Raw genomic sequence first — 19,136 nt, 5'->3', positions numbered from 1 at the left:
ATTCTCTGTAGCGAAGCGGCGATGAGGGACGCTTCACTTACAGTGGATTTCGGCGCTGACGAGGATGTCTTGACCTTCCCCTCGGATCCGACTTCATGGTGGCCTTTCTGAGTCTTGGACGCTGATGCAGTTGCCGCCGACCCAGAGTCCTTGGATCGATGCGCAGATGTGCCAGCCTTCGATCCGTGTGCTTGTGTCGCCTCCGTCTCCACTACGCGACCGACTAACGGAGTCTCAGTCGGAACCGGAGCCGTGCCGCTGGCCTTGGCGTGCTTGGACGGTGTCGCAGCGGTTGATCCGTGCCGACCACCCTTTTTAGAGGAGCCCTCCTCTGGCGCTGATTTTGACCCTGTGGAATCGACCGATTTCTTCGACTTCTGTGGACCGGAGGCCGACGGAGCCGATGCGGCAGCGGGTGCAGTAGTTTTCTGTGGCCCGGCCGCCATCTTAGGGACGCTCGAGTCCATAAGTTTCGGTTTCGTTTTCGGGTCGGCCATTTTAGGTGTAGTCGATACCGTAGGTTTCGGTTTCGATCCAGCCTGCCCAGCAAGTATGTCCGTGGCCGGGCCTGAAGGCGGGGCCGTGGCTTGCGGTACGGGGTCTTGGGTAAGGCCAACTGGCGATCCCGTGACCCGATCGTGATCTTCGAAACCTTCGGGGCATAGCTCGTCCCCTGAGCTATCAGCCGCGGCCCCATAAATCTCTTCGACGTCCCCTACCTCGTCGACGTATTCAAGGCCTTGACCCACGACTTCGTCGTCGTCTACCGGATCCGCCTCGACCTCCGTCTCGGGTGGGGATATTTGGAGATGATGACCCTGTTCATCTTCTTCTTGGTCGCCGAAGATGTTTTCTGGATCCGGGGCCGCTTGTCTGGCCTCTAGGCGCACCGCGCGCCGAAGCTTGAGAGTCTTTTTAGACCTGAATTGTGCGCAGGCCTTGCACTTGCCGTCGTCATGGTCCGGTGAAAGGCATTTGTTACAGACCGGGTGCAGGTCTATATGTGGGTACTTAGACCCACAGAGCGGACAGAACTTAAACGGACTCCGCTCCATGTTGAAAAGTTGCGGTCGTGTCGCGATGAGAAGGCCTCGATGTCCGAAGAGTGAAAAAACTCCGCTGAATCCGACTCCAAGAGACGGAAGAACTCGAGACCGTGCGCAAACAATACCGACGCTATGAATACAAGGCCTTTTGGCCTTAAAAAGTTAGTTTTACTCGGTTCCGACAGAGAGAAGTCGAGACCGCATCCGAACCCAATGGCGGAAAAAAACAATCTGGGGATGGAGCCGATGCCCATGCGCACTGTAGTCCAGGGGAGGAGCCACCTATCTCAGGATACTTCGAAGACTCTTCCAGGACAACAATGTGCGATCATCCGGACCCAACACTAGGCGGCGATCTAATGCTAAGATATGAATTTAGCAGCCCACATGCCTCGAACTCTTTCTTTTATAAAGTGTCAATTTCCCCGTGTGGGCATCGATGTAGTGCTCCGAATTGTCCTCCGACGCAGTTGGCCGAGGCAAATTGGGACTGGGCGTCGAAGATTCCGGCGTTTCGGTGTTCTTTGAGACCGTTTTGGCCACAAACGCCTTCGGCGCCACTTTTGGTGGTAGAACGTAGAGAAGCTTGGAGGACGACTTTGCAGGTCTCGGATCCGACGGTGCGGTAGACACCGACCTCAGGGCTTTCTCCCGAATTCTCTTGAGGGAGTCGGTGACCTGTTTCGTAAAGGAAGCCGAGGGTTTGGCAACCGACGCTTCATGTTCGTCCGCTTCGGAGGACCTCGGCGTAGCAGAAGTGGCCACCGATGATTCCTGGCCTTCCACGGGACGCTGCCCTGTGGTAGTTTTAGGCGCCGACGCCGTCGATGCCGTTCCGGCATCCTTGTGCCGATGAGTAGTGGCTCCGGCTGTCGGATCCTGGGCCTTAGCGGACTTGGCTTCGACCGTGCGTTTAGTGGTAGACGCTGCAGACGTCGAGGTAGGATGGACGACCTTTTTGGAGGACGTGTCCTTGGCCACCGTTTGAGGCGCCGGTGAGTCGACAGTCTTCTTTGACTTCGTGTGGCCCGAAGGCGACGGAGTTGAAGACGGAGCAGGCTTCGTTGGCTTGGACGGGACGTCGGCCATTTTAGATGTTGTCGAAGCCGTAAGTTTCGGTTTCGGTTTTGCCGAGTCGGCGGCCATTTTAGGAGCCGTGGAGACCGAAGGTTTCGGTTTCGTTTTTGGCGTGATGTCGACAGCAATGGTTGCGGTTTCGGTTTCGATACACGCAACGGTGGCTCCTCCGGTGTATCCGTGGCCGGGCCCGAAGGCGGGGCTGGGGATATCGGTGCAGGGTCGTGGGTAAGGCCGAGTGGCGATCCCGTGACCTGAGCCTGAGTCGAGTAACGTTCGGGGCATAGCTCTTCCTCTGAGCTATCTTCCGCGGCCCCATAGACTTCTTCGTCGTCCCCTACCTCCTCGACGTATTCAAGGTCTTGGCTCTGTCCTTCGATGTATTCTTCTGGATCCGCCTCGACCTCCGTCGATGGTGGTGAGATTTGAAGATGATGGCTGTGGCCTTCTTCTGCGGGGTCGTCTAATATGTCGTCGGGTGCCGGGGCTGCGTGTAGGGCTTCAAGTCGCGCCGCGCGCCGATGCTTGAGCGTCTTCTTTGACCTGAATTTGGAGCAGGCCATGCAGTTGTCCTCGTCGTGTTCCGGCGATAGACATTTATTACAGACTGGATGCACGTCGATGTGTGGGTATTTAGACCCACACACGGGGCAGCGCTTGAACGGACTCCGTTCCATGATGAAGTCGCCGGGGTCTTGCTGCGAGTACAGGGCCTCGATGCGCGAAGAGTAAACCACTCCGCAGAAGTCTGACCCGAAGAGTCAGACGATGCTCGGGACCGATCGCAAACAATACCGACGCGAATACCGAAGGCCTTTTGGCCTTAAGAAGTAAGTTTCTTTCGATTCCGACAAGGAGCCGTCGAAATCGCATCCGAACCCAATGGCGGAAAAAAACAATCTGGGGATGGAGCCGATGCCCATGCGCACTGTAGTCCAGGGGAGGAGCCACCTATCTCGTGATACTTCGAAGACTCTTCCAGGACAACAATGTGCAATCATCCGGACCCAACACTAGGCGGCGATCTATGCAATAGATATGAATTTAGCAGCCCACATGCCTCGAACCCGCCGGTACAGTAGGTGCAGCTGGAGTAGAGGGTGTAGGTGGAAACCTCTGCCGATAGTCGGCCAACATGGCCTGTAAATCCTGAATCAATGAAGGAGGAAGAGGACTTGTGTCCTCCGAACGTGGAACCCTATGTGACTGTCTATGATAAGGCGTATGTAAAAATGTTCATGGAAGTCGTCTTCTTCATCCTCTTCCTGACATTTTATCTGTAACTCTGATGGGTGGCGTGCAATCTCAAAAGGGCCTTCTTCCGCATCATCATCTGCATCAGATTCCTCTTCCTCTACATATGTCTCTAGTATATGTGAAGGTAACAAAGGAGAAATATTGGTATAGTCTTGCCTATGGTACGTCTTTAACTGAAAATGGGTGTACGTAACAGGCGATGCTTGAGACACTTGAGGTAACACAGACCAAGATCTCACAGGTGGGCTTTTGGTCATAAAAGGACTCTTCGTCGACATGGGCATCTTGACCAAAGGTGCAACAGCCGACTGCGTCATTGATGGGCGCATCGTCGACGGGCTCGTCGTCGACGGTACTGCCGTCGATGGGCTCTTCGTTGACGAGGCCGACGTCGATGGACTCTTCGTCGACAGGGCGGCCGTCGATGGACTCTTCGTCGACGGAGCCGTCGTCGACGGGGTTGCCGTTGACGAGGTCGTCCACGGGGCAGTCATTGACGGGCTCTTCTTCGATGGAACTGCCGTCGACGGGCTCTTAGTCGACGGGATCTTCGTCGACTAGGACTTCGACAGGGTTTTCGTCGACGATGACTTCATTGATGGTACTGTCATCGACGGGATTGACGTCGTCGAGGTAGTCGACAGTGATTTTGATGAAGGAGTGACAGAAGAAGATTCTTTAACCCCAGAAGTTCTCAGAAGCAGAAACTTTGGATGACACCATAGGAGAGGTTATAGCTTTTGTAGAGACCGTAAATGAGGAACTTGAAGTAGAAGAAGTCACAGAGAAGACACCAGTGAAAGAGTCTTGACCTGGGCTTTACTCACTGTTTTAGTAGCTGTAGATTTAGTAGACTCTGAAGGCGGAGATAATGGAGATCCAGAAGGAGGTGGAGTCGACCTCCTTGTGTGTTCTGAAGCTCTATGAGAGGATTTATGATGTTTCCTCCTCTCAGGAGAAGCGCGGTCTCTGGATCTGGCTCTTTTGCTGGAAGTAGAGGCCATGCCATGTACTCATCGTCTGTAGAAGACGATTTGAGCCATAACAGAACTCTTGCCTCCCTGTCCCTGATGGTCTTGGCAGGGAAGGTTCGACAAACCCTACAATCCTTTACAATGTGATTAGGATGTAGGCAGTAGATGCAGTCTTTATGCTGGTAATCTACATGGACCCTCTTCTTATCACAGGTCCTGCAAGCCTTAAAGAGAGCATTCTTTTCAGACATCCTCAAGGAACAAAGAAGAAAAACTTAGTAGGCACTCATGGAGACTCCCTTCCACACGACGTGCAGTGAAAATCTGAGGAGAACTGCCTCTGCTGGGAAGGTTCTAGAGGGTGCTGGCATCCGATTGGTTGGAGCTATTTTCAGCTCTTTTTCATATAATGAGGTAGATAGGCTACTAAGCTTTGGGCCTTTTGGGCCTACTGTCTTGTCAGCCTACTACAATTTTATTCTATGGCACTGCTTTTATATATATTATTACCGTGGGACTCCCGCCTCGGTGACAGGGAATGATTCAGGCATGTGAATCTAAGAAAGATACCCCAATACTTGATAAGTTGCGGATCCAAGGGACTCCGCCGAGTCCCACAAACAAGAGGTGTCCCTAGCCAACACACACAAGGTGTTAGGCGCCCGCAACGCGCACTGGTTGAAGCAAACATATTGCGGCCCCCAAGAGTCCAGCCAACGGGCCTCCCGGGAAGGTGGAGCCATCAGCGACGGCAAGGAAGGAAAGGCGGTTCGCAACAAGGGCCCACTGGCAGAGGGGTGGAGGGAAAGACACACCGGTCACACGGCGCCGGAAGGTGCCGATGAAGGTGTTGGGGCACCGCATCCCCGTGGCAAGTCCCCGCCAGAGAGTAAGTGAGCGAACCTTCCAAGGGGGGCAGAAACTCCTGTCCACCAGAGCCCTGGTGGAGAACCTCCAAGAGGTGGTTCACGGGGGAAGTGGGCAGCCGGATCTCCCATGCGCAGAATACCCACAGCCGTGGAAACCGCGCGAGCAAAGGCCGCACCCGCCTCCGTAGGGCCTCGTGGAGGAGAAAGCAGCTCCTCTGTAGGCGACACCTGTAGGCTAAGGCGGCTGTCCCCGAAGCCAACCGGAGTGGACAAGGGCCAAGCCCGAAAAGGAGAAGAAGAGTGGGGGACCTGTGGTTCCTCTGGCGAAGGCTGCGACGACGGGGAGAACGCCACGACGTAGCGGCCCGTCTCCGATGAGCACAACACCAGCAGGCGCACAGCCTCTGGAGAAGAGGGAACGTCCGAGGACGAATCCACAATCTGACACCTGCCGGCTCCGTAGAATCCTCAACCTGGAGCAGGGCGTTGTCGTCGTCATCCAACACCACAGGAGACGCCAGCCGGGCCACCACCTCTCCACGCAGTCAAAGTGTGCGCCAGAACTACGCCGACTCAACCTCCGAGACAGCTGCCTGTGTGGAGGAACAAAAAGCCACGGGAGAGCGACTAGGAGTCCCCCGCCAGCCTCGGCCCATGGAGGGGGACGAGAGAGGGTCACCGACCCTCATGGCAGCACCAGGTCCAACTCGACCTCCGGCGAGAAATCCATCTGCACGGTGGGACGAATAGGACCAGAGGACCCACAAGGAGTCCCCCGCCAGCCCTGACCCAGGAGGGGACGAGAGGGGCCCACCGACCCCTGTGGTGCCGCCGGCCCAACTCTACCTCGGACAAGGCAGCCGCCTGCGAGGAGGAACGAGAAGGCCCCGGAGAGGAGCGAGGGGTCCCCTTCCAGCCCCGGCCCAAAATGGGTCAAGAGTGGTCCGCTGACCCCTGTGGCGCCGCCAGGGCCAGCAGCTGCAGACGCCATAGTGGCATCACCTCGGCCTTAGACAGGACCACCTTGTCAAAGGACCGAGAGGGGCTCGGGGATGTGACCCGAGCCCGGCGACCTCCCACAACACCACAGGGACTCCCGCAGGAGCTTGCGGCGAAGTAGAGGCCTACTCACCATTCCTGAAGTGGTTCTTATACCACTTACTTAGTATATGGTTCGTGAGACCCTATGGCAGAATTGTATTTGTGCAACTTATAGTATGCTTAATGAGTAACTTGTAACGTATCTCAAACTCTGACCTCATAAAGAATATAGAGGGGTTGTGTTAGTAATAAATACATATATATTTGGTATATACCTTGTGTGGTGTCCTTTCATTTGGTATTCAAGGGATTATATATGGTAAAACAGCTGGCTTCACAAGCTCTCTGAAGTTTTAGCCTAAGACTGCTGATCCACACTACCACTAGGATAGCAGGTCTAGAAGGTTGACTTTACAACCACCACCATAAGGGTCGTTTAGACTGGTGCAAGGTGCCCACTAGAATAGTGGACATCATATACCAGGCTAACTTCTCACACCCCCCACAGGACGAACATGATCCAGATAAGTGGATCTAGGGCTGCTTTGCTGTGGCAAGAGGGGGGGGGGGGGTGGGTAGAGGAGGAAGAGGAGGAGGGCTGACGACCTCGTGGACGACCTCTGTTCTTGCCTATGTAGGTCTCATACTGGGTATTTTGCTGCTGCTGAGGCTGCCTGTTGGTCCGAAAGGACGACCTTCCAAAACCTCTGAACCTCCTGTAAGAGGAACCCCTAGGCTGTGCCTGTAGGCCCAGAGACTTAGCTGTGACTTTGCTGTCCTTGAACCTCCCTAAGGTTGCATCTGTTTTTTTCCAATGACTTGAGCCAAGCACTTCTCGTGGCAACCAAGGATCCCATAATCATGGCAACAGAGTTCGCAGTGTCCAGGCCATTCTGAATAACCTGACGTGCAGCTGCTCGAGTGTCCGACAAGACCGCATTAAAATTCTGTCTGTCCTCCTCAGACAACTTAGGAGCAAGTTGTTTCGCATAGTCCATTAGAGCATGGATGTAACAACCCAAAAAACAGGTGGCATTTGTGGACTTCTAGGCCATACTAGCTGAGGAGAACACCTTTTTAGCCGACTGATCACGCTTCTTTGATTCTCTATCTCAAGGGACTTGAGGAAAGGCCCCAGAAGATTTTGTAGAACAACATGCAGCTTGAACCACCAGGCTCTCAGGAGAAGGATGGGATGTTAGGAAGTCAGGATCCCCTGGAGCCACCCTATACCTCCTAGCAACAGATTTAGAAACTGCTGGAGCTGAAAAGGTCTTAAGCCAGACCTCCAAAACCGGTTCAGCAATTAAAAGGCAAAAGAGGTTCTATGACAGTGGAGGGAGAATGAAGAACCTCAGTCAAAATATTTGACTTGAACTCAGCTGTTGGAAGCTGTAGGTCTAAAAGCTCCGCAGACTTCCTTATGACTGTGTGGTAAGGAGCCACCTCCTTAGAAGGAGACTTCGAAGGAGGAGAAAGCTCCCATTCCGGGGACATATCAAGGCCACTTGCTTCCCTCAAACCTTCAAATAAGTCCTCTGACTCTTGAAGTTCACCTTCCTCCATTTCTTCCTCTGCACGAAAACACTGCTCCTCCAAAATCCTCTGCGCCTCTCGCCTGGACCTCATCCTCGGAACCGGCGTCGGCGGTGCCAGATACGACTCAGACAGATCCACAACCGGCGTCGAACACGGATCCGGAGGCACAGCCTGAGTGGAGCGCGGTCGAGCTGACGGAGCCAGAGATTAAGGAAATGGCGTTGATGTCCTCAGCACCAGGAAATGCCAGGACGGCGCCGCTGACAGAAACGGCATATAGGGAGCCTGAGCATAACCCTGAGGAACCTCCAGGTTAAAGGCCTTAGGACCCATGAGTCCCGAAGGCGTACCTGAGGGGTACATAGCCCTTACAAAAACACCAAACATTGCATTTAAGTAATGCGATGGATCCTACCTCGGGCCAGGGAAAGGTGGATAAGCGCCCGTTACAGACTCAGTCTGAGGCATTACCGGACTCAGGCCAACGGTGGAGCCAATGGAGTCGAAGACTCATCAGGTACTGGAACATCTTCCACCGGAGCCGGAGACTGAACCGGCGTCGGAGAACGGGCCGACGTTGGAGAGCGCGCTGGTGAAGCTTCAGGCGAAGCCAAGTGAGCAGGAGTACCCCGATTCAAGCGAGAAGGAGAAGGAGAGACATAGTCCTTACGATGCAGATGAGCTGGAGAAGTCTACTTCGGAGCCGCGTCCTTATCTGGACGGCGTCGTGAGCCGTGCCTCTTCTTTTTGTGCTTCTTCGTCAAAGCCCGGCAGTCGGGGCACGACTTGTCATCGTGGTCGGGCCCCAGGTAATGTAGGTACCGGCGGTGGGGGTCGGTAGCCGACATCAGTTGGTTGCATTCGGCACAGGGCTTGAACCCGGGCATCCCTACCGGCACCGATTGAGTCGTAGACTCGAAACGGATCCAAAAAGGATCGAAAAAGCTTAGTCAAAAAGTGACTAAAGGGTACCACTTTCTCCGGGCCTACGCTTGCTGGCGCGGAAAAAAGAAGAACGGACGTCAGCGCGCGAGGGCGGCGTCTAAGTACTCCGATGACGCCATCCTGGCGCCAACTACGCGGACGACGGACGCGGAGCTGCAGAAGACGCCAACCGACGCGCAGTGGTACTGCTACGCAAAATGTTCCGGATCCAGTCTGACGCATGGGGATATTCTAAGGTAAGGAATTTAACACTAACCTGTTTCTTTCAGATAAGGATAGCCAAATAATATTACATTTTACACACTTTGTATAAAGTTTCACACCTAGAGAAACTCCTCTTCACAAAAATCCTTTGTCATGATAGAGAGGAAGGGTTGGACAGACAAGCCCCATAGGCTGCCATTATGTGTCTAGAAAGGGGATACCTTGCCTTTAAGGAACTCTCCAGAGACCCTCGGTATCCCAGATGCACAGCCAAAGGCCTTTTACCTTCAGTTCTTTTTTCCGTCTCGTGCTAGCAGGACTCTGGAGCACTGAGCTCTACCTTTTTGGGTATATTCTCAATTTTTGGAGCTTTTCCAGTGTTTTGAGTGCGTCACTCGATGCCTGGGGTCTTTCTCTTCCAATTGCTGTCTTATTTGACCAGTTTTGCCACGCTGCAGATCCCAGAGGGCGGGTTAGTATTCGGCCTGTGTTGGGATGTATTATAAGATGTTTTTGGAAGGCGTCGATCTTTTCTTGCAGCTTGTGAAGATTCGGGTCGACAGTCCTCAATCCATCACTGGACTTGCCAGTCGGTGCCAAAGGCCTCTGCTACGACAACGTTTATGGCTTTAACGTCAAAGATGCTTACTCTGACGGTCGGTTCGGCTCCTAGGCAGGTGCAGTCAGTGCTGAAGTACTTGGTCTCAGTGGTCTCTTCGGCCCCGGGACTGGGCATAACATCCAAAGATGTTGGTCAGTGCTGACCATGGTCGAAAGGCAGTGATAGCCTTCCAGTCTGTCTCTCGTGCCCCAGAATAACTGGACGGCCCTTTGGAAAAGGTTGTTCAGTGTGAGATTGATGTCAAGATTGGGTTGAAGGGATATTGTACTCACGGCTGGCGGCACTGGTTGAAGATCTTTGATTTCCAGCTCAAAGCCGGAGCTGTTGCTTGGGGAGAAGGTCCCTTTGTCCACAGCCGACAATTGTGGGTGGTGTTCAGACTCTGTCCTTGGGGCTGAAAAGGTGCAAAGTGTCATCTCCGTTCCTCTGGGAAATCTTGAGACTGCGAGCCCAATGGTCGCGTAGAGTTTAATTCGAATGGAAGGTGCGGCAAGCATCACAAGCAGCCTTGTTGTGCTCTGGAGAGACATACACATTGCAGACCTGATGGAGATCAGTTCGAAGATATTTTGTGTTAGCGAGGACAGTATTGAAAAGGTGTCCATTCCATCACCGTGAGGAAATGGAGGGAGATATACGCTGTATAGAATAAGGTCCCAGAGAGGAAAGGCCCACCTGGGCCCAAAGTTGAAAGAAGCCACTTGGTCGATTCAGAAGTTGCAGAACCGAACGGAAATAGAAACACGATCGATAACAATACCGATGGAGGGAAGGAACAGTGGAAACAGAAAACAGTTCAGCACAACAGTGTTGAACCGAGCACACGCCAAAACCGGATGGGAGAATGAAAACAATCTTAACAATGGAGTCAATGAACATGCGCATTACTAGCAAGAGGAGCAGTCACAATAAGGTGCGACGCAAAAGGTTTTCTTTGAAGAAAAACTACTTGCTCACAGCTGGGCCAAACACTAGATGACAGCATTATGCACAGCATGTCTATCTACAGCCACACATGCCTCAAACATTAACCTACACGTTTTGGTGCAGTTATCTCATCAGAACTCTGTTTACAGCTCCCAATCTATTCGGCGGTTCCACCAGTGCCCATATAGACTATTTGTTTCACTTCCTAGTTCTGATAGTGGCGTTTCTATCCTTGTCCTGGCTGAAAGACTAACTCTACCCCTGAAAGGATGCAGACCAAGTAAATCGGAGATCACATGACTTACAGCATCAGGAACCTTTGAAAGCACTCTGTCAAACTTACAAGCAAGATGAAAAAATCTAGCATAGCAGAAGCTAAGCATGTGGCTAGGTATCTGTAGGAAGGTAGAGCCCTGACTATGGTTGCCCCCAACTTTTTGCCTGGTGTTTTGCTGGTTTTCTGACTTAGTTGACCTGGGACCCTGCTATTCAGGGCCCCAGGCCTACTGCTCTCTCTGTAAAATGGATTCCATGTACCTTAGGTACATATCTAAATTGGATACTGAGTCACCTTATCAGTCCCTGTACAGTGTACCTTAGGTACCCAGGGCATAGGTGTACCCAGGGCCTACCAGGGGCTGCAGCATGTATTATGCCACCCCTGGCTGGCCATCCAAATCTGACACAACTGGCTGCTTGACAGCTGGGGCAAGGTGGTGTAATCACCCTTTGCTTTAGATATAGTATACCTATATCTAACCCTAAAATGGACACACAGATCTCCTATCAGTCACTCCTATGGCAGGCCTTAACAATCCTGAAGGCAGAGTGCTTGGAATCGTGTGAGATGGTGCTCTGGCATGAGCTGAGCCTGTCTGCGGCTTTCGGGATCTATCCCTTAGCCGTTTCCATGATATCGCATACCATATACTCTTAAGTGCATTATAGTCCTCGCGGTTATATGCCAACTCTGGTATCGCTTTATCAAAACATGTCGAGTAAGGTGTCATACGAATTGGAATACTAACCCCTCGCCAATTCTGGCGACGGGGTTAGCATTCCACCCTTCTAGAGGGACACGACATGCATGTAACCTATAACCCGGTTAAAAGTCAGACAGAGCCTTAGCATCCACAAAATGGATGCTGCCACCGAGACACAAGTCTGCCCTCCTGCTGCTGGGAGTCCTCCCAGAGCAGGAGATAAGGACAAAGGGTTTCCTGCCAGGGGCGGTGCCAGCACCGTCCCAGACAGGGTTTTGTGTATTGTAGGTAGGCAGGGCTTTAGAGGAAGGTGACTGCACGTGGCACCCCGGTGCTCACTGTGCATAGGCTGGCTGGAACCAGTTCCAGGGTCACTCCAGACCCTGTGCTGGGGAAAAGCCCGCCAAGGAAGTGGGTGTAACCACCCCCCTCCTAGTCCCACCCATAGGGCAGGACTTAGTCGCGTGCCAGCCCCTTTTTACAGGATAAAGGTAGAGACTGGCCCCCTTCCAAATCAGATCATCTTTGAATCCTGAAACTACTTTCTGCGAAAGGAACTCAAGACTTCTTCCTAAGATTTCTCCCTTGTGACTAAGGAGTAGTCACCCTGCATCCGCAGGCACCATCTTAAGAACACTGCGGTCTGCTGCAAGTCTCTCCTCCGGATCAAGACTGCCCAGCTCGACGAGAACCGGCTTCCCTGGCACCTCTGACCTCTACCTGCATCATCAGTCACGCTGAGATTCGTGGGTGTGACGAGACCTCGAGGGACCGGCCATCTTCAAGACTGCACGACTTCTTTCCAGCAAGCCCGCCGAGTGAATTCCTGGTGAGTGCTTTGGGGTCCGAGAAGCCCCCACCCTGAGCAGCTCCAGCACCGAAGTGCAGCCCCCCAGCATCTCCACGATCTGCGTGGGGCCCTTCTGCTTTTTGCTGCTCACCGCGTTGTTTGGCTACTAGCCCGCTGGCTTGTGGCCTTCCTGACGACGCCCGACGACATTTCTGCTGCTGGTCTGGTTGCTCCAGACTGGCCCTTGCTTCCCTCCATCGGAGAAGTACCCTGGACCCTCCTGGTCCGCCCAAGACGCCATTTTAGGTCCACCGCGTGGGCCTTGCATTTGCCAAGACTTGTTGCCCAATCCTGGGTCCAGCGACGTCGACAGCAAGAACCTTCGTGGGACAGCTCGCACCTCCATCCTGGTCGCCGACAACGCCTCCTGGTCCGAGAGACTGCAGAGCCCAGCAGCGCCCACTCACCTGACTGCGGTGACTTCGCCCGGTGCCATCCTGGTGCCCACTTAATCACTGGCTAGTGATTCAAGAACTTGGTCCCCTCTGCTTTCAGGTTTTCTTCTTCCTTGATCCAGGCTTGGATCCATCGAACTTTCCTTCACTGGTCGCCTGCCAGCAACTTCTTCCTTCCAGGCTCCTGGTCCGGCAACGAGATCCCCGACGTCTTTTCAGACCTATGCAGCTGCAGCCCCTGGGCTAGGTAACTTCGGCACTTCGGTGTCCCAGCATAGCCTCACTATCCAAGGGTCAGGATCCACTGTCGTTTTCTTCCTACCAGGTCGGGTTCGCCCGTGAACACTAACTTTGCCTTTACTAGCCTCCATAGACTTTGTCCCGCATCCCGCGTGAGAGTGCACACTCTGCACCCGAGTCCCCTGGGTCTCCTAGTAGTAATCTAACGATTCCCTAGTCCAGTCCTAGCGATTCCAAAGCCTATTAGTACTGTACTTACCTGCTAGTAATTTCGCATTCCACTTTTTAAGTATATGGTTTTTCGTGCCCCTCGGGCATTTGTGTATAACGTGCTAACTTAAGTATTTTCGTAAGAGTTTTGTTGTGTGCTTAGCTCCCTGTCTCATAAAGAGCCAGGGTAGTCTTGTTATAAATAAATACACTGTTTATTTTCATAACAACTTGTGTGGTGTCCTTTCACTGGGTGTTCAAGGGGTAATGTGATGGTAAAACAGCTGGCTTAACACGCCCTCTAGAGTCTTAGCCTTAGACTGCTCGTATCCATGCTACTAGGATAGCTGGTCTATAAGGTTGACTTACAACCAATCATCAATAAGGGTTGTTTGGACTGATATATAGTGATCACTAGAATAGTGAGCACTGCACATCAGGCCAACTTCTCACATTGGTGAGCAGCGGTTGGGATTTGAGCTTGCTGTTGTTTTACCACACATGCCCTAAGAATATCTTGTGAAAAGATCACATAAGTACTAAAGGTAAAGAGCCAGGGTAGTCTTGTTATAAATAAATACACTGTTTATTTTCATAACAACTTGTGTGGTGTCCTTTCACTGGGTGTTCAAGGGGTAATGTGATGGTAAAACAGCTGGCTTAACACGCCCTCTAGAGTCTTAGCCTTAGACTGCTCGTATCCATGCTACTAGGATAGCTGGTCTATAAGGTTGACTTACAACCAATCATCAATAAGGGTTGTTTGGACTGATATATAGTGATCACTAGAATAGTGAGCACTGCACATCAGGCCAACTTCTCACAGTATCCTTTCAGGCATTACGAATGAAAGTAAGAATAAAAAAGATACCATGGTAAGGTGTTCAATAATGCAGGGAGGCTGAAAGGGATGGGTGTTTGCAAGAATGAGGTGATGAGGATCCCCAAGGTTTTTCTTTAATTTGTATTTATTAAACAGTTGCACAGTACAGTACAGTACAGGTTGTCCTATATGAAAATGTCACTAATCCATGAGCAACCTATTGGTGACATTACATTTTAACTTGGTCTTATATTGAACCTGTGCAGTATGCCGGTGAATTTGGCTCAATAGCATCTTAATAGTGTATACGTTTCAACATTAATAACCCAAATATACAGTGCATCACATCTGGGAATGAACCACCCAAGCAAAACAGAAAAACCAACTGTTGTAGCAGCAGAGCGGCAAGGGGAATGCTCACTCACATCATTCTGGTGAAAATAAGGAAGGGCCAGGAGTATAGAGCACCAGGTCTTCAAAAGAGGCCAGTTGCCTTACCTAGACAGGAGCATTCAGAGGGGAACAAGCAGAGAGATGGGTGATGGAGGTCCCAACCCGCTCAACAACAGCTAGGGTTCCCAAGGTTAGAAATGGATCAGTATCTGAATAGAAAGGTGCTCAATGCAGAGACAATCCCACAGTGCTCTCCTGTCTTGGCAGAGGTAAGCAGGGAGAGAGGCATCCATACAGAAAGCAAGAACTGAAGAGGACCAAGATTAAGATTCACAAAAGCTAAGCAATACCTCCCCCACCCCCATTATTTCATTCCCCTCACTGGACTAGCTAGGGCTCTAAGCATAAAGCACTCACTCAGTTGCCTCAAGAGATCTTGGGAGTCGCTCCACTTCTGCGAACTGTGCACGGACAGTAGTGTCATCTCCCTGCAACCAGCTGATTGCCATTTTTACCACAGAAGACCACCAACGACACACGGGGTCAGAACCTGCGCAAAAAGGAGATGATTGACAAATAGGAGAGGAAAACGTTGCGACAAAGAGCAGTACTAGAAGCAGGATGAGGTAGTATGCAGTAGACAGGGACAGAGCCAGGAGTCTAACTTGTACAAGATCATTTACAGACGAGATGGCCCCAGGCAGACGTTGAGCCAGCATGATCCTGGGGCTTCTCACAGTTGGCATTCCAAAGGCATATATTTTGAACACCAGCTACCGTGTTCCTCCTACTCTCCCTCCCCGTGCCCCCAATCAAAAGCAATAAATAGCCTGTCAAGTGAGGATCATGGGAGTTGGCAAAAGGGTGGTAGGCAGCTGAGTAGCACGAAACACAGTAGGGATTGGAACTCACCTGCACAGGACTTCAGCGACGAGTAACTAGTAAAGGAGGGTGGGCTGGCGCTGCTGGTTGGGTCAGTGTACGTACTGAGCAGTCGTAGGTACTCCTGCGCACTCGAAAACTCACTAAGAGAGGAGAAACAGAGGCAGCATGAACATGACCGAAACTGTAATGATGAATTTCAAATAGCACTGTTGATTGATGGGATGTTACGCATCATGTATTGTTCACTAAAAACTAATAAAACTTTTTTTTTTTAAAAGATATTAGTCTGTACACAAAATACACAGAGCAAACCAGGCCACCCCACAAGAAGAACATTCCAAGATCAGCAAAACCAGCAAGAAGGGCAGTCTGGAGAGATTTATGACCTAAGACCTCCCCGTAGAAAAGTGGGCAGCACTGGGGTTTTCACTAGCAAAAGTGGATAGCACCTGGACCTCAACCAAGAAATGGAAAAAGCACCAGACCAGCATCCAGGGCAAAGCACACAGCATAAAATGATGTTCAGAGTAAGGCACAGCCAGTACGTCGCAAACTTCTGTCCTGCTCCAATGTCCATGAGCCATTGTGTAAACTCAGCTCATTTAGTTGGCACTCCTACACTGAAACAAACCGTGGATTTAGAACACTTACTAGCTATAAGGAAATGCTGGTCTCTGTATGGTCACCCCTAAGTTTTTCGACTAATGCTCCTGGTTTTTCCACTCTGAGAATACACCGAGGCGGTTAATCAGACCTCAGCACCAGTGCCCTGACCATAAAGTTTATGTTGCATTGGCTGTACCTAATTGGAGATGGCTAAGTTACCTGTAAGTCCCTAGTATATATTTTGCCCTGGTACCTAGGGCATGCAAGTTAGAGGGCTACCATTGAAGTTCGCAGCACTGGTTGTCACCATGGAGGTCCTCCAAGTAAAACAAGTCCCCGTCTGTCTGCAGTCTGTCAGAGCAGTTGTGCACTACAAGCCCTACCTTTCCATTGAAAGCAATGGCAAAGCCACTACTTTCCCTGTACATCGGTGTACATCGGTGTAAGTCACAACTCTGGCAGATTATTCACCGTACTGACTGTCTTGTTGATCTGACTATGAGAATGGGAGATGTGACATAAAAGTATTTTTAATGCTTCAATCTGTAACCGCTTTTATTTTGCCCTGTTATTAATAAACAGAATAAAAAAAAAAAAAGATATGACACAGGAAGGACATGTAATTTACATGTGAAATTACCACGTGAAAACACAGTTTTTACTGTTTAAAGGGTTGGTAGCCCAATTGGTGAGTACAGGATTACACGCTGACCCCTCAGCCGTGCTAAATCTTGAACAGTGCCCCAGCAGAAAAGGGAAAATCAGCTGCAGAACCGGTTTCCCCAGGGGCATATATCCCAGAAGAAGCCACACCCCACAGGTGGGCTAGGGATGTCTGAACACCGAGAGAGGGGTATCGCCATCTTGGGAGTGGACAGAATGGTGCAGCCTGGGATAACCAGATGTCACTATCCACAGGAAGTGGTCACAAGGTGGGAGGAAACCTGGTAGTCCATTGGCTACTAACCGAATTCTGCCTGAGGACATTTTCTGAACATAAAAGGGGCCACCCGGGCACCCATATCTCATATCGCTACCGACAGGGAGAAGAACCGAAAGAGAACGGCCCTGCTGCACTGAGATCCCAGCAAATAAAGGCTGGGCTGAAGAGGACTACACCTGCTGCGCCTGGTGGCTGGCGAAGGAAGACTGTGCCTGTCATGTCCTGCTCAAAGGAGAAGCCGTCGTCAGAGCCCAGCAAAGCCAAGAGACTCAAAGGGCCAGCAGACCGGCCTCCTGTTTGCAGCACAACCGCTGAAAAAGCCCAACTAAGGCAAGTGTGTAGCCCAAAGTTGTCAAGCCACTACTACTGCTGGCGTGCTGCACCAAGGATCAAGACCTGAACACACAGAGTTGTACATACGTTCACTGAGCCCGGGAGTACTGTCGAAGAGCTGCTGGTACCCACAGAAGGTGAGTTATCAGCTCAGAGAGGATTGGCCTGTGACTTCGGGCAACTGGTAGTCCAGCAGCGACTGGGATTCAGCCCCAATGCAGAGAACCTTGGGGGACGTCAACTATGCAACCAGGACCCCTGCACCATCTTCGTAGACTGAGAGCTGCCTGCAGGAAGACCTCTGTTAACAGTGTCGCATCCACTGCACGGACCACCAGGAGACGGGGAGGGAGGGGAATGTACAGAGAGGGTGGGAGGAAGGGGGAGGGAAAATGAGTTAGTCATTTGTTTGAACCCATGAAATTATAGAGTGCGAATACAGTCACGTGAAAGAGATGTGTTGCAAACCGTAATTGGACTAACTGTATTGCCGACGGTTCCATGTTTAGGAATAAAACTGACAAAGTGGGTTGTTATGGTTGGGAGAAAAATTGGAAAATACCAGCTGATGTAACGCAGATGTTTATTGCACTGTCATGTTTCTGATGATGCAGCTGTGAATAAAGAGTTTATAAAAAAAAAAAACAGTGTCGCATCCACAGCATCCTTAGAGCATCTTCAACATCCTTCATCCCTTGCATTAGGATCACTCCATAGGAATCCATCGCAACGCAGATAAAGTACCTGGAACTGCTGCAGGACAGTTTCGTCTGTGGAGGTAACTGTTTCTAAGGATCTTTCTGGTCCCCCTGCCAGAGTTAGTCGCCCCAAGAACTTCTACCGGAAAACATTGACCCTTTCCCAAGTTTTCCTTGAAAAATGTTCTAAGTGTCAAAATCATTAAACTTACCAAGGCTTGTTTACGGTCGAGTGAAAATGTTTTGATTTATTATTATTTGCAAAATCCAAATTCTGGAACTCTTCAGTGGATTTCTTTCATTCTAAGGTCTTAATTACTATAAACATACATTCTATTTATGACTTGTTGAAGGATTTCTTGAGTGTTGTGTCAATTTCTTCAATTGTTTTAGTGCTGTTTAAATGCTTTACACTAGTTCCTTGGTGTAAGCCTTGCAGCTCAGTGCCACAGCTACCCAGAGTTGAGCTGAGGGTTTGACAGACAAAACCTATTGGACCTAAAGGGGTTGTTGAGTGTATTACCCTGTGAGGTCGCACAGCCACACCATATAACACACCATTTCCTCACACCAGATAAAACACTTCACTCATCCCACCTTAAAAAGGTTATACCAGGAGGAGGAAAGCACACATGTACACAGAGAGCATTGCTAGCATACCTGGCTTCTTCATCCATTGCCTGGCCAGCCTCTGGTTTGACTAGTGAGTACATGGCCTTCCTCAGCAGACTTTCGCAGAAGGCCCGGTGCACCTGCGCGATGGGATCCACTGAAAAATAAAAAAAGAGAGAGACTGAGATTTTACACTGATTGATCTAACAATAACAGACACTGAAAGCAGCACATGCAGTCGCCCGTATTGGACCTTTCTCTACGGTAACAAAAGCAAATGGGTTTTCTATAACAGCCAAGAGCTGGAAAAGAGGCTAGTGCATGATGACCGCAAAGATGTAAGCGGCGGGAGAAAGATAATAAAAACTTGGTAAGATTACTCAGTATGTTGCAAACCAACTGCAAAGTTCTGTATGCAATCTATAGACTGTAAAATCGAATCCAAGCGCGGCTGACTTAGCCCCCTAACTTTACAAGGTATTTATCTATTAGCAATAATAGGGCATTCAGTACCATTTAAGTATCTAATATAACACTCCGCACTGGAAGAACCAATACAATTTTGAGCACACTGGGTGTAGCTGAGGGGGAGAATACCCCAATCAGGACATTTCACATGGAGGTTCCGATCAATCTCACCAATTACACACAGAGTCAGAGCTAA

At 50.8% G+C, this 19,136-nt stretch overlaps 1 protein-coding gene across 1 annotated transcript in view; it reads right to left on the bottom strand.

Moving 5' to 3' along the window:
* The window catches only part of SREBF2 (sterol regulatory element binding transcription factor 2), a 251,077-nt gene that overhangs the window by 114,159 nt on the left and 117,782 nt on the right, over positions 1-19,136 (bottom strand). The window contains exons 13-15 of the mRNA XM_078683331.1: positions 18,521-18,629; positions 15,308-15,420; positions 14,813-14,945 (exon numbers count right to left, since the gene is read on the bottom strand). Coding sequence (XP_078539457.1) covers positions 14,813-14,945; positions 15,308-15,420; positions 18,521-18,629 — 355 coding nt within the window. The remainder of the gene's footprint in view (positions 1-14,812; positions 14,946-15,307; positions 15,421-18,520; positions 18,630-19,136) is intronic.

The sequence above is a fragment of the Lissotriton helveticus genome, chromosome 1_1 (assembly GCF_964261635.1).
Source record: "Lissotriton helveticus chromosome 1_1, aLisHel1.1, whole genome shotgun sequence".
Lineage (NCBI taxonomy): Eukaryota > Metazoa > Chordata > Amphibia > Caudata > Salamandridae > Lissotriton > Lissotriton helveticus.
The sequence above is the reverse complement of the archived record's forward strand: the minus strand, read 5'-3'. Positions and strand labels throughout refer to the sequence as shown.